Here is a 13,941-nt window from a genome sequence, read left to right on the forward strand (position 1 = left end):
GGACAGGACATTTTCCCTCTGGAGCCGGCTTGATCCAGAAGGCTGGCTGTGCCTGAGCTCTCCCTGGAGACAAAGGTTGAGGCCAGAGCTCAAGGATCTGCCCAGAGATCTGGTAGTGCCGCCCTGGAGGTCAGTAGTCCGCCGGCACTGTAGGGGGTGCGGCGGTGCCTCATGGGGGCCACGTGGCTCCGAACTTGGGGAGCTCAGATCTCGCCGGGTGCCAGGTGGAGTGCAGGAAAAGAAAGGAAATTGGGGGCACTCATGACTTAGACCGACCCATTAACCAAGTGGTGTTTTCTTCCGCAGTATAGGGGTTGCCTCAGCTCCCATCCCGCAGCCCGCGTAGAAGCCTGGAGAAGAGGTGGGGAGAGACCTTCGGGAGCCACTGCAGTTGAAACCCTTCCCCACGAGGGGCGCCCCAGTCCCCGGCTGGCGGACCATGGCCGACAGCGGTGGCACTGGCAGCTCTGGGCCCTGGTGGAAATCGCTAACCAACAGCAAGAAGAAAAGCAAGGAAGCCACGGTGGGGGCGCAGCCTCTGGCCCAGCCAGACCCCGAGGAGCCCAACCCGCCCAGCCCAGAATGGACTAGCAGCTCCCGAGAGAACCAGCACCCCAATGTCCTTGCGGGTGCCAGCGAGTCCCCCAGGCCAGACAAATTGTGTGGAGAGAAGTCTGGCAACAGCCGCCGCAATTTGAAGATCTCGAGATCTGGCCGCTTTAAGGAGAAGAGGAAAGTGCGTGCCACCCTGCTTCCAGAGGGAGACAGGTCCCCAGAGGAGGCGGACTTCCCTGATGATGCCCAGGAGGACAAGCAGTAGCTGGAGTGAGCACTTTAAGGCTTGTCTCTTTTTCCACAATAACCCCAGAACCCAGTTCCATACCTGAGAATTCTGACCCAGCCCCCTATTTGGTGTCTCACCCCACCATATTCATAATATTCAACGGAGGCCTCCAAGATTTTATTTTTCTGGAAATTGAAGTGTCAATTGAGTTCTCAATATTTCATGACTCAAAGATGCATTAAGTATTTATTTGTGGTAAGAGAAGATACATGTTTCTGAGGAAGTTGGCATAGTTATTATTTTTTTCCAAGAAGCTGTTTTGGGGCATTTGCCCTTGTTCTTTTCATCTATGGGAGTGAGAGTGTTGGAGGGGGCCTTCTTTCAGAGAAAGTAGCTGAACTTGAACTCTGCAGTCCTCAAATGAGGAAGGCTGCTCTTATCGAAGATTCTGAAGACTTTCTCCTGAACACCAGATCTCAGTGCTGTTTTTAATGCCTGAGAAATGCACTTCAGGGATACTTCCATAGACTTACACCTTAAGTGAAGGGGTGGGGAGGGAAGAAGCAGTAAGTAGAAGCATTTCAAAGTGAGGCAGTATTGCTTCAAAAATGGAACTACAAAACCGAACAGCATATTTTAGTGTGGATTATTAAAATTGTTGCACTGTAAGACTTAAGGTGACTTCTGTATTTTTTTTTTCCATTTCAAGTCAGAAATTCATCATACTTAAAAGCAGGCATGCAAAGTCCGGGGTGACAGAGTTAATCATTTGCCACACAACATAGCAGCTACTGAAGGAAAGCTGCAGGGAAGAGAACTTTTCCAGAAACTAGCAACATCTGAACTGGAACCAATTAGCCAGATATTCCAATTTACTAACCACATTCAAGGAAGGGAGGTATCAGTTCATTATTCCTCAATTCTCCTTTTACTTCAGTGCATTTCCATAGAGTAAATCCAAATATATCCTTTTCAGTATTCACTGTTACCTTACCAACAATTTTCTGAAAGTATTTAAACAAATGGACTAAATTCATTCATTTGTGCAAAGCTGCTTCCGGCCCCTGCCCCAATCCTTTCCCTTCTAAAGCTTATTTCTTTAAAGTCTGTGTTTATCTAATTTCAAAGTCTTTAGATCTATCAACCTAAATATTCTTAATTAAAATCTGCAGGTTTGCTTTTATTATGAACTTCAAGAAGAAGGGTAAATGAATAGGACTTTCTTTCAGCAAATTACAGGACAGTTATTTTAGTTGTTAAGAGGCACCAAGATCTTTTCCCACTACAATTCAGTTCATTTTTAAACACCCAGAAATGCATACCAAAGAAATTACATTGATCATGTTTTTGTCATTTTAGACAATGAGAAGCTGCTCACTTTGTATATATAGGGAAGCTGGATTTTGTTTCTGTCCAATTAATAATTTATGAAATAGCTAAACATGTTGATTGTTCTAGGGAATTTAACAGAGAAATTTGATGAGGATTGCTAAAAGGAGTTTAAATTAATGACTCAATATTGAGTACCAGCAGAATAATAGAGTTAACCATTTGATATGAGAGTTTACACATACCAAAGAACTTAACTCTGGAGGAAATTGTTTACCTGGAGATTATAAATACCTTATATTAAAAGAAAAAGCATGTGGGAGTCTTTTGTTTTGTGGTGGTTTTGTGTCTGTGTGTTTCTTAAGCATAACGACTTTTTTTTATTATTGTACATTTAGAACCCAAAAGTATGTGGCCAAATTCACCTCTAGGTGGAATTTCTGGATGAGGAAGACTTTACATTAATTTTAAGTGGGTCTATTGCCCTGAGATTCTGATGAATGAGAACTTGCAGTGGACAAGCAGTTAGTGAAGGAGGGGATTGTGGGCAGGGAGAGAAGGCAGCAGATGTCAAATAAGGATCTGGAAAACCTTGATAAGGTATTTTAACTTTGTTCCATTGAAAATTAGAGTAGGTAACTATCCAAAATGTTCTCTCCCTCTTCAGGAAGGCCAATAGATTAGTACAGTACCTTTGTATAAAATGAAGTCTGCAATCGACTGATTTAAAATCTTACACTAACTCTTTAATCTACAATTTTATTGTTTAAATTTTTTTTCTTCAAAATTCCTCTAAATCCACAAAACATTGGCATTTTCCCAGCTTCCGTGTCTAATTTTGGATCCCATCCAAGTCTCCAGTTGCTGCAGATATCCAATGGCAGACACAGAATAGTGGAACTTATTAACATGACATCTTTACCCCACTGCTCTGAAAGAAAACCATGCTAATGGCAGTTATGACAGTGAATGCAATCCACAATCTGCCATTGAGGTTTGTAATTACATCGTTTTAAAACAGTCCTAAATTATGCAGTGGGAAGAATACACTGATTTAATCCCAATTCAGTGAAATGGGAAACCAAGAGAAATTGGTGGGATAATAAGATAATATAATTTGAATAAGTGTCTTGCAGGGGATTTATGTGCTTTACAGACAATTAATTCCATTCCCACAATGATTATAAATTCTTAAAGCTTTTAAACTTTGAGATAATTTATAGTACGTAAAAAGAAAATGTTGCTGAGTTAAAATCAGAATTCATTAGTGTAGAGAATTTTATTTTCTTTAAACCCATTTACAAATGAAATTTTACTCACAGATTTGGAAAACATTAGAGGGATTTCAAGGCTATGCTTCCAAATGATATATAAAAAAAAAGGACAAAAATCCAGTGGTCTATTTGCCAAATACTCTTATAGCCATGATAATTATATACACAGGGTACTTTTTGCCTCATTGACTCTGCTTGTAAAGTTAGTGGCTGAGCAGTGACTCATATTACAGTACACCTGAATGTTCCTTTGTGTTTGTATTTAGGTTGTTCATCCCATTAGGACTTGCATTTCAAGAGTGCAAACTCAATCTTGCATATGCAGTTAGGATGGTCCTGTTCAGTATTAACATCTGGATTTTTTTAAAAACATTACGTGAATTCAGCAATGCCAGACCTTAGATGGGAAATATAAGCCTAATAAGCATTGGCTAAAACTTTGTCAAAAAAATTATTTTCTTGAGATGTAGAGAAGAACATTTGGATAACTCAAAATAAATAAAGGATAAAAAATGAGCAAGAAGAATTTCAAATAAAAGGCAAACCAGAAAGGAATAAGTGAATGGAAACTCATATCCAGGTATCACAGAGAATTTTATAAAAAAAGAGAACAAACATTATTTTACCTAGAAGTTGATTTTATTACTGGAGTTTATTTTAGATGTACAAAAATTTAGGGGATTCTTTCTTGGAATAAATTCAAGTTTATTTTTTATTTTTTGGCCGGTAGGTGAGTACCAGGGATTGAACTCACAGGCATCGAACACTGAGCTACATCCCCAACCCTATTTTGTATTTTATTTAGAGACAGGGTCTCACTGAGTTGCTTAGCACCTCGCTTTTGCTGAGGCTGGCTTTGAACTCACAATCCTCCTGTCTCAGCCTCTTGAGCCACTGGGATTACAGGCATGCTCCACCGTGCCTGGCTTCAAGTTTATCCCCACAGCAAGTACAAAGTGAGATTAGTATCATACATTGGTATCAACAGAAGAGACATCCAGTAATATGAGGCTGAACCTAGACTAATCTAGACTAGAAAGTGGTCTGAAACCAGACTAGAACGAGTATAGAACCCAAGTCAAACTTTGTCATAAATAATCTAGCTGTCACACTGCAGCACAGTTTTTCTCACCTGTTGTCTGTACTCCTGATCTCACCTTACCTCTATGCATGCATTTTTCTGAGGTTCAGGGAAGTGGAAGATGAAGTACCAGGAGGCCCAGGGGCCCTCCCCAGCCTGCTGTAGGCACCACAAGCATTTCGCCAACCTCCTTGTAAAAAGATGGCTCTGCAGATTTGGAACATGGGATGCTTAGCCTTCATGGTGAACCAAGATTACCACTAAAAGATGCAATGTCAGGAAACTACACAGGACTTAGCCTCAGCAGAGGATGGTCAAACATTTGAATAGAATGAGTAGAAGGGGTAACAGCTGGAAACTGTTACCAACTGATGGCAGAATATAACAATCTTACAAATATGCAAAGCAAGGAATTTGGTTGAATTGTTCTATAGCTGAAATGATAAGCTCATAATCATCATGTCAGAGTTGTTAGCATAACCTCATGCAATAAGATCCAGAGTGGAGTGTCTTTATCTCTGGGGTGTGGGACACACTGTTTACCCAGGAGATAAAAATTTCTGGCCCCAAACCATGAAAGAGTCAGTTTGAAGAAGTTGAAGCTCTCTATTCCTGAGTAGATTGACCTGCTTGTTGAGTAGAGGGTTGGGACCAATATGAAGCCTCCTGTGCTTTTTTTTTTTTTTTTAAGAGATTTCCTCAGAGTTACAAGCACCCTGAATTATACATTTCTTTCTAACAGTCAGTCGATAAACATAATTGTTGATTCTCACCCTCCGAGGCTGGTAGCAGAAAACGCTTGCACTTACGTAAGACGTCTATTCTAGTCCCCTCTCTGATTTGCTCTTGGAGCGTTTGCTTACTATATAAAATAAAGAGATGGAGTTTATATTCCAACACTAGAACTCTCTTTTAGTATGCTGCTATTTTAAGCAACTGGTTGTAAAAGTTAACTCCAACAGTGCTCATTGTTTACTTTAAAACAGAAGGCTCCAGCTGTGGAAGGCAGGAGGGAAGGCCAAGAAATATACACTATGATACAGATACTGCCACCATCATGCTGTCGTTTGACCCAGCAATTGAGGTAATCCTGCTATATGGGAACATTGAGCCCCCTCAATCATGTTCAGAACAAAATCACAGCAATGACTTCTTATTATAGTGTCTTATCATTGAAAAAAAGTGTGCTTTGGGGCTCAGGTTGTAGCTGACTGGGAGAGCAAATTCCTAACATGTGCAAGGTCTAGCTGGATCCTCAGGACTGGGGGAAAAAAAAAAATATATATATATATATATATATATATATATATATATATATATATATATATATATATATTTAACTATTATTTTGTTTGCTTCTTATAATTAGTTAATTAGTTCTTGGACAATCCAAAACCTGATTATGTATTCTTGTTTAAACTCATTTTTTTCTTTCCCTTTGATGCCATCCTAGGTGAGAAATGCATCCCTTTAAAGCACAGGGGCCTGGCCACACCCATTTCTTTACTCTTGTTTATCCTCTGTCTAAAATCCTACAGGATAAGGCCAAGCATCCATGCCAGCCATTCAATATGATTGACACTTCCCCCAGAGTGGGTTTTGCCTACTTCTGTCTATTCTGTTGACTCTGTTTGGCATATTCTATCCCCACCCCCCACCCAGAAAACCCTCAATCAGCCTTCAGGACCCAAGAGTTTCTTCCCATTTGCTGCAGTTTGGAGCTTGAATGTCCCCCAGAGGCCCACGTGTTGAAGGCTTGGTCCTCAACCTTCTGGGAGGTGATGGAACCTTCAGAAAGTGAGGCCTAGTGAAAGGAAGGTCATTGGGGAGCATGTCCTTAAAGGGGCTCTTGGGACCCCAGCCCGTTCCTATTTCTTTCCCTGTGTTTTCCAGCCACCATGAGATGAGGAACTTCTACTGCCACAAATTCCCTACTATGATATTCTGTTTTGCCACAGTTCTAAAAGCAACAGGGCTAAGCAATCAAGGATTGAAACCATAAGCCAAAATAAACCTTTCCTCCTTTAAGTCAATTATCTCAGGTATTTTGTCACAGTGACAGAGAGCTTACCAGAGACCATTTAACTGTCACAAGCCTCCCTTCTCCTGGCATCGCCGATGGCTTAACTGGAATACATTCAAACCTGTTTACCCATCATCAACAACCATATTGTATGGATATGGTCACACATCTCCCTGCCCTTTTGAGTATGAAGCTCAGGGAAATTCAAGGGGCAATGCTCATTCCTGGTGTACCTTCATGAACGCCTGGTTAATCTACAAGGATCCATTGAGCCTTTGGCTAGTAGATCTTAGAAGGGCCACCTTCTTCTTTTTTTTTTTCCCTCTGAGGAAGCAGCTGTGTTTGACAGGCAGAAAAAATTTCTGAGAATTGTGAATCAGTAAGAGTCAGAGTCCAATTAGGAGAAAGAAACCATACAGTAATTTGAACAGGGAGTATTTAATATAAATAATTATTATCCATAACAGGGATTGAAGTAACAAGGGATTGGCTACTAAGAAGTAAAGGGAACCCTAATAGGTTGACACAGGAATCCAGGTCAATGAGAAGGCACTGCCCCTTGGGCTAAGACAGAGTGCTCAAAGCAGGTCCCCTCTTCCTTCAGCCCCCTAAGTCTTATTGTAAAGGGTACGGCCATGACTCACTGATTGGTAGAGATGTCTCTGTGGTGCCCCATCAGTAGTAGATTCTGGAAATCCATCTTTTAGACCTGGCGACAACAGAAACAAAAGCTCTAATTGCCAAATGACTTGAACCTCGTGGATGAAGACACCCTAGGAAAGGTTGCTAGGATGGGTGGAGGCAGCAGGGGAGGAAATGGGTATTTCTTCAGGCCAGCCTATCTCATTTCATAACCTCTCCTTTTGTTTGATATCCTCTTAGGAGATGGTGCCCTCAAGATACTCTGAACTCATTGTCCGTGCTTCACAGGCTCTTGGCTGGCCACCTCTGTCCATTCTCCCACTCTCCATTGCAGCCAAAGCAGGCTCCTTTCAACTCACTGACCACTGCTCTCTCTTCCCCCTCCAGGTCATGGAACACTTTCCACCCCCTGCCCAGGAACCCTCCTGGGGGTCAGGTTCCTGGGGGCCTTGTGTTTGGGACTCTTCACATAGGCTTTTTCTTTACAGACTTTCAATGATTTTGAGGACACTTCTGCCGCTTGAGCAACCGTAAGTAAATGGAACTTGGGTGGAGTTACATCACCTCTCTGGCTCCTTTTGCCTTGTCAGTCACTGGAGGATGTAGCAGCAGTTCCGGGTTTGCACAAACCAAGTGCACATGCAGAGCCCTCTGACCAGAGAAACTACGCAGCCTCGCAGAAGCCCCCAGCAACATCAGCTGCTTTGATTCTCACTCCTGAGTAATGAGTTGAGAGTGCCTAAAGGAATTATTTCAGTGGTTTCCTTTGAAAATAATCTGAGGACTAGGGATATAGCTCAGTGGCAAAGCACCTGCCTGCAAGCCTGAAGCTAAGGGTTTCACTCCTCCTCCTGCTAAAGGGAAAAAAGAAATGTAGAATTTAGAGATCCTGCCTCCTAGGAATCCCAAGAAACTTATCTTTTGGAAAACTGTGGTTATGTCTTTGCTCCAAAATTTCAAGGACAGGTAACACAGGGGAGGATCTAGGAAATAAAGAAAGAAAAACGACCAGATATCCTGGCCCTGTGATGACCAAGAGCGGGAGTTGGATTCTGGGCTGTCATCTTTACATTCAAGAGTGGATCCTGAGCCTGGGATTATTTAGTGAATACATTTGAAGTGTTGCCATACACTCCTAAAGGAGGGTGAAATAGAGACATGAAGAGCTTGGGGGAAAAGTGTCAGGAATGTCTGGGGCTGGCTTCGGGTATTTACAGGGATAGCACTTTGTCAGTTATAAAACCTCTAAATCCCTGGAAATGACCATTCTCCCCGCATTTCTGATCCTGGAGACAGGAGAAGGGCCAGGAAGCAGCCTCATCCTCACAGTCCACATGGTTTGCTCAAGCTGTCTATCTCCACCCAGTGGATGGGCATCTGGCAGTGGGAAGGGTTGGCAGAGTCAATCAGGGTGGCTAGTGAGGCAGGGTTCAGGTAGCGTCTTGCCTGTTCTCTGGAGGGTTTCAAGGCTCCTGGGCTTTGGTAGATCATATTTTACAGGAATCCTGTCTCAGGCTGAGTTTGCAGAGGGCTGTGGGTTGGTGGAAGGCAACCACTCATGTCTTCACCCTTGGATGTATTCTGTTTTGTTTACACTGAGGCCAGCTCTCAGGGATTCCATGGGGAGGTTGAGAGGTTGAGAGAGAGAGAGCACAGGCAGACACAGAGCAGAGGAAACAGCCTGATAGGGGACCCAAGAGGCCCAAGTGTTCTGAAAGAAGCCAGGCACGGTGGTGCACACCTGTAATCCCAGCAGGTGGGGAGGCTGAGGCAGGAAGATTGTGAGTTCAAAGCCAGCCTCAGCAACTTAATGAGGACTTAAGCAACTTAGTGAGACCCTGTCTCCAAGTAAAATACAAAAAGGGCTACGATGTGGTTCGGTGATTAAGTGCCCCTGGGTTCAATATCTGGTATCAAAATAAATAAATAAAAAAGAGTTCTGAAAGGAAGTACTCTAGCATCCCACACTTTCCCCAATTGGATGCAATCAGAAAAGGAGGGTGTCCCTGGACCTGCCACAGTCAACACTATCAGCACCATAATGTACTCAGAGGAAGCCACTTCTTTTTGATCCACAGAGTCTCAGAGTTAGGGGTTCTCAGGAATGAAGGATAGAATTTTAACCACTGCACCCTTTAATTGTAGGGCCATTTAGTTGTCTTATTTTTGTAAGGAATACTTAATTTCTGGATTCTATAATTTCAGTGCAATTCAGTAACTATCCATTGAGTACACAGTACACAGAAGACCCAGAGACAAAAACATGGAAAGGACAAAGATGTTATTAGTGCTTTACAGACTGCATAAGTTTAAGCCCTAACTATGTCACTGATATATTCACTTACTTGTTTTGTTCACCAAATGTTTACTGAGTTCATTCAATCTCTTAATTATTCAGTGCCCCCATTGGGGGCAATTAAGCTATAGATACAGAAAAGAAAAAAAATGGATTTTAAGTTTGCCCTAAAATACAATGTGATAAGAACAATAATAGTCTGGAGTCAACCTCTCAATCTCTTTGACTTCTCAAAGATTCACTGAAGTGTGTTGCACCGTGTAAACCGACATTGTTCTCAGATGGGAGTGGCCAGGCATCTGCTCCCACAGCATTCCCTGTCTATATGACAATTGTCAATGAGGGAATGAGAGTGCTCCTTGTAAATTCTGTGTCAACAAGGGTGATGACGGTGTGCTCCTCCTCAATAGTCCACCTATTGTGAAGGAAGTCTGCTGAACCCTGACCCATTTTTAGGATCCATGGGAAGTTCAGTCCTGAAACTAAAGATCTGCCCACAGGTGACTGCTTCCCACTTTCTCCTTTGGTCTTTTGGGGAAGTGCTGAGCATGGATGGCAAGTCCTCAAACCCAACATGATATGCATCCTTTCTTTCTTCTATTCATCCAACCATTGACTTCCTGTTTTTTGAACTCACTGAATGGGACACTCCTTCAAATATTTATTTTCGGGCTCTTTTAGCTATGAAAAAGCAGTGTTGCCAACTGAACCATGACTGCTTCTCTGGTTAATCATAAGGTTTACAGGCCTTTCTGAGAACTCCCTGGGGAAAATGTGCCATGTAGAAACATCTACATTCCCATTCTGTTTTGCTACGGAAGACATAGTCAGTGCTGCCATACAGCAGGCCAGAATGCCAATCATAGTCAACATTCCACAGGGATTGACACTTCAAGAAGCACTTTCACATTGCATGATCTCATGGGATCCCTAAAAAACTGCAGTGTTAGATTATCATTCCTACATACATACTCCTTTGTTACGTGACCTTGCAGATCTCCCTTTTAAGATGTGGCATCTGTTTCCCAATGCTTAGTCTGTGGGTTTAGTCTCATAACTTTCTGTGGCCAAAAGAATGTGGCAGAATTGATATTTAGTCCATGTGTGTTAGTCTGCTCTAGCTGCTATAACAAACACCACAGACTGGGTGAATTAAACAACAGAAACTTATTATCTCACAGTTCTAGAGGCTGGAAATCCAAGATCAACATCTCACAGGGCTGAGCTCTGGTGAGGCCTCTCTTCCTGGCTTGCAGATGGCTGCCTTTTCACTGTGTCCCTCCCTCTGTGCATAGGCTGAGAGAGATCCTTGATGTCTCTTCTTTTTCAGTCGTATTGGATTAGGAGTCCAACCTTATAACCTCATTTAACTTTATTTTCTTCTCATAGGCCCTGACTCTAAATAAAGTCACATCAGAGGGTGAGGGCTTCCACATATCAATTTTGGGGTGACACAATTCTGTTGCTAATGCAAATCTAGGTTTCAAGGGGCCTTCCACTCTCTCAGTATCCTATTCCAACTTGAGAGAACACTGTGGGAAGAGAGACAGATGAGCTGTCCCTGCCACTATATGGCTACTGGCCAAACCGGCCACTAACTGAAGATGCAGGAGAATGTCTAGATGACACCAGAACCACCCAGCTGAGCCCTGTCCAAATTAGCGACCTGCAGAATTATTCCCAGATTCAATTGGTGGTATCTTAAGCCACCAAGTTTTAGCGTGGTTTGTTAAGCTAACTGATTTGCCAAAGGTAATTTTCATTTTGTTGAGCAAAAAATAGAATCTCAAAGAAATTCAGTGATCACCCAAGACTTTATTGCTCATTGTTGCTAAAAGGCTGAGTCTGTGGAATTCCTATCTTTGCTTTCTTCATTCTCCCCTGAACCACTCTGAGATTAGAGACAGATTTGGAGTCTAGAAACACAAAGATATTGAAATGCTGCAACTTATGGTGAAGCTTTTCCTGGCAAATCAGCTTCATTCCTTAGTTGGTTGAACTTTACAGAGAGTGAGTGAGTGAGTGAATGTGTGTGTGTGTCTTGTGTGTGTGTGTGTGTGTGTGTGTGTGTGTGTGTGTGTTGTGAATGCATGTCCCTGCATTTCCTCCAAAGGGTACCCCCAGTTTATCAGGCTTGTGGTGCCCAGTGCAGGCAGGTTTCCTCTGAGTCTAGCCTGGTAACTGCGTGTTGGTCCATGTATCCCCTCGTGGGCAGTGAATGGCTGTACTAGCTGTGTTGAATTTGGGCTTGCGTGTTTATGTCAACTGGACATCCACCACCTCTGGGTAAGAGTGAGCTTTTGCTTCAGTGTGCTCCTTAGCTAACCTTTCCACGACATACTGACGGCTGCTGGAGAAGCTGAGGCAAGAAACAGAACAGCACTGCAGAGAAGCACTCACTGTCTGGAAGATGACGGTGGTTTGAGAAGAGTGACAGTTAAGGACAATGAAGGAAAGTTGGAGTCACAGGACCTTGTGAGGATTTCCTGGTACTACAGTCCATGGAGCTCCCTCCCTCCACCAACAGTCATAACCCCAGCCTTCTGTTATAGCATCTTTGGTTACTTCCAGCGTTCTGCTCCTTAATGCTTCACACAATAATTCGAACACAGCTTTTGCACCCTGTAAAATAAAATCTTAAAAGTGGGCATGTTGGGTCAAAGAACATATACTTTACAATTTTGGAGAAAAATCATACAGATACTGTCAAATTGTCTCTATAAGTTTGTACCCAAACACTCCACAAGCAATGTATGAAAATGCTGTTTCCCCACAGCCTCACCAAGAGAGTCTGATCAAACTTTTGGATGTTTAGCTACCTACTAGGTAAGACTTGTCTATGCTCTGAGACATATGTATCTCAGAGCAGTTTTAGTTTGCATTTTTTTTTACTATGACTGAGCTATAGCATGTTTTCTGTGATTTTTATATGAACTCTGTTCTTATCCTTTGTCCACTTTTTCCATCACTATTGGTTAATTTTTTTTTAGTCATGAGATGTGCTAGTCTTTTTTCTTCAACTAGTTTCTTTTTAACTACATTTACATTATTATTATTATTTTTGCAGTACTGGGGTTTGAACCCAGCAACACTCTACCATTGAGCTATAAACCAGCCTTTTTAAATGTTTTTATTTGAAACAAAGTCTAAGTTGCTGAAGCTGGCCTTAAACTTTTATCTTTCTGCCTCAGCCTCACTAATCATTAGGATTACAGGCATGTGTTACTGCATCCAGCTTATTACTTTACTACTTTATTCTTTATCTTTTTTGTAGGGTGGTATTTTGTGCGGTTCTGTTGCTGTTGTTTGTTTTAGAATTTATTGTGGATCTGCAGTGAGATTGTCAGCTTCCTAAGTACAGTACCAATAGACTTCCATGTTCTGTTGTAGTATGAGGTTAGGTAACATTCATCCCAGTCACTATTTGGCTTACTGTATGAGTGAGAACTGAATGTTATCTGGAGATTGGAATCTCATCCATAAGGCCTTGAATAGTAGTCCCCCCGCAAAAGATAGATCCTTACCCCCAAACCTATGGATATGACCTTTCTTGAAAAAAGAATTCTTACAATTATAATTAAGAATCTTGGGCTGGGGTTGTGGCTCAGTGGTAGATTGCTTGCCTAGCATGTGCAAGGTTCGATACTCAAAAATAAAAATATTGTGTCCAACTACAACTAAAAAATAAAATATTTTTTAAAAAGAGCTTAAAATTGGGGGCTGGGGATGTGGCTCAAGCGGTAGCACACTCGCCTGGCATGCGTGCAGCCCGGGTTCAATCCTCAGCACCACATACAAACAAAGATGTTGTGTCCGCCGATAACTAAAAAATAAACATTAAACTTCTCTCTCTCTTTCTCTCTCTCAAAAAAAAAAAAAAAAAAAAAAAGCTTAAAATGAGCTCATTCTGGATTATCCAAGTGGGTTCTGCATAATTGTTCCCAGCTGTAAGCAGAGGACAGATGTATAGAGAGTGGTGGAAAAGGACATGTTCCTGGGGAGGCAGAGACTGACGTTAGGCATTCATAGCTCAAGGAATGCCTGGAGCCATCAGATGCTGGAAGAGGCAAGTACAGGAGCTGGAGCCTTGAGAGAAGTGTGGCCTTGCCAATATACTGATGGCCTCCGGAACTGTGAGAATAAAGTTGTGTTGCTTTAAGCCACCAAATTTGTGCTCATCTTTTATGGCAGACTCGGGAAATTAATATATCATCCTTCACTTATTTTGTCCCCTCTCTGTCACATTCAGTAAATATTTACTATTCTGCTCACTAGTTGTGAGAGGAGGAAAAGAATGAAGGAGCCAGAAAAAGCACAAACGAGGAGGGAAACTGTGAGGTTGGGGTGTAGTGAAGAGTTCCCATCACAAGAGAAGGAAGAAGGAAGAGAGGAAGAATGGGTGGAAGGAAGGGACGGAGGGAGGGAGGGAGGAAATAAAGGATGGGGTTGCCGTTTCTTTGTCCTCTTCTGGTCCTGATGGCCTCTCTCCCTCAACCTTTCTCAGTCCACTTA

General features: G+C 42.3%; 1 protein-coding gene across 1 annotated transcript; it reads left to right on the plus strand.

Moving 5' to 3' along the window:
* Positions 1 to 439: 439 nt before the first annotated feature.
* Prr15 (proline rich 15) lies at positions 440 to 903 on the plus strand. The gene has a single exon (XM_076863659.2). It carries the CDS (start codon positions 440 to 442, stop codon positions 818 to 820), a length of 381 nt encoding a protein of 126 aa, XP_076719774.2. The 3' UTR covers positions 821 to 903.
* Positions 904 to 13,941: the final 13,038 nt, after the last annotated feature.

Source organism: Callospermophilus lateralis, chromosome 1 (genome assembly GCF_048772815.1).
Source record: "Callospermophilus lateralis isolate mCalLat2 chromosome 1, mCalLat2.hap1, whole genome shotgun sequence".
In the NCBI taxonomy this organism is placed as follows: Eukaryota; Metazoa; Chordata; class Mammalia; order Rodentia; family Sciuridae; genus Callospermophilus; species Callospermophilus lateralis.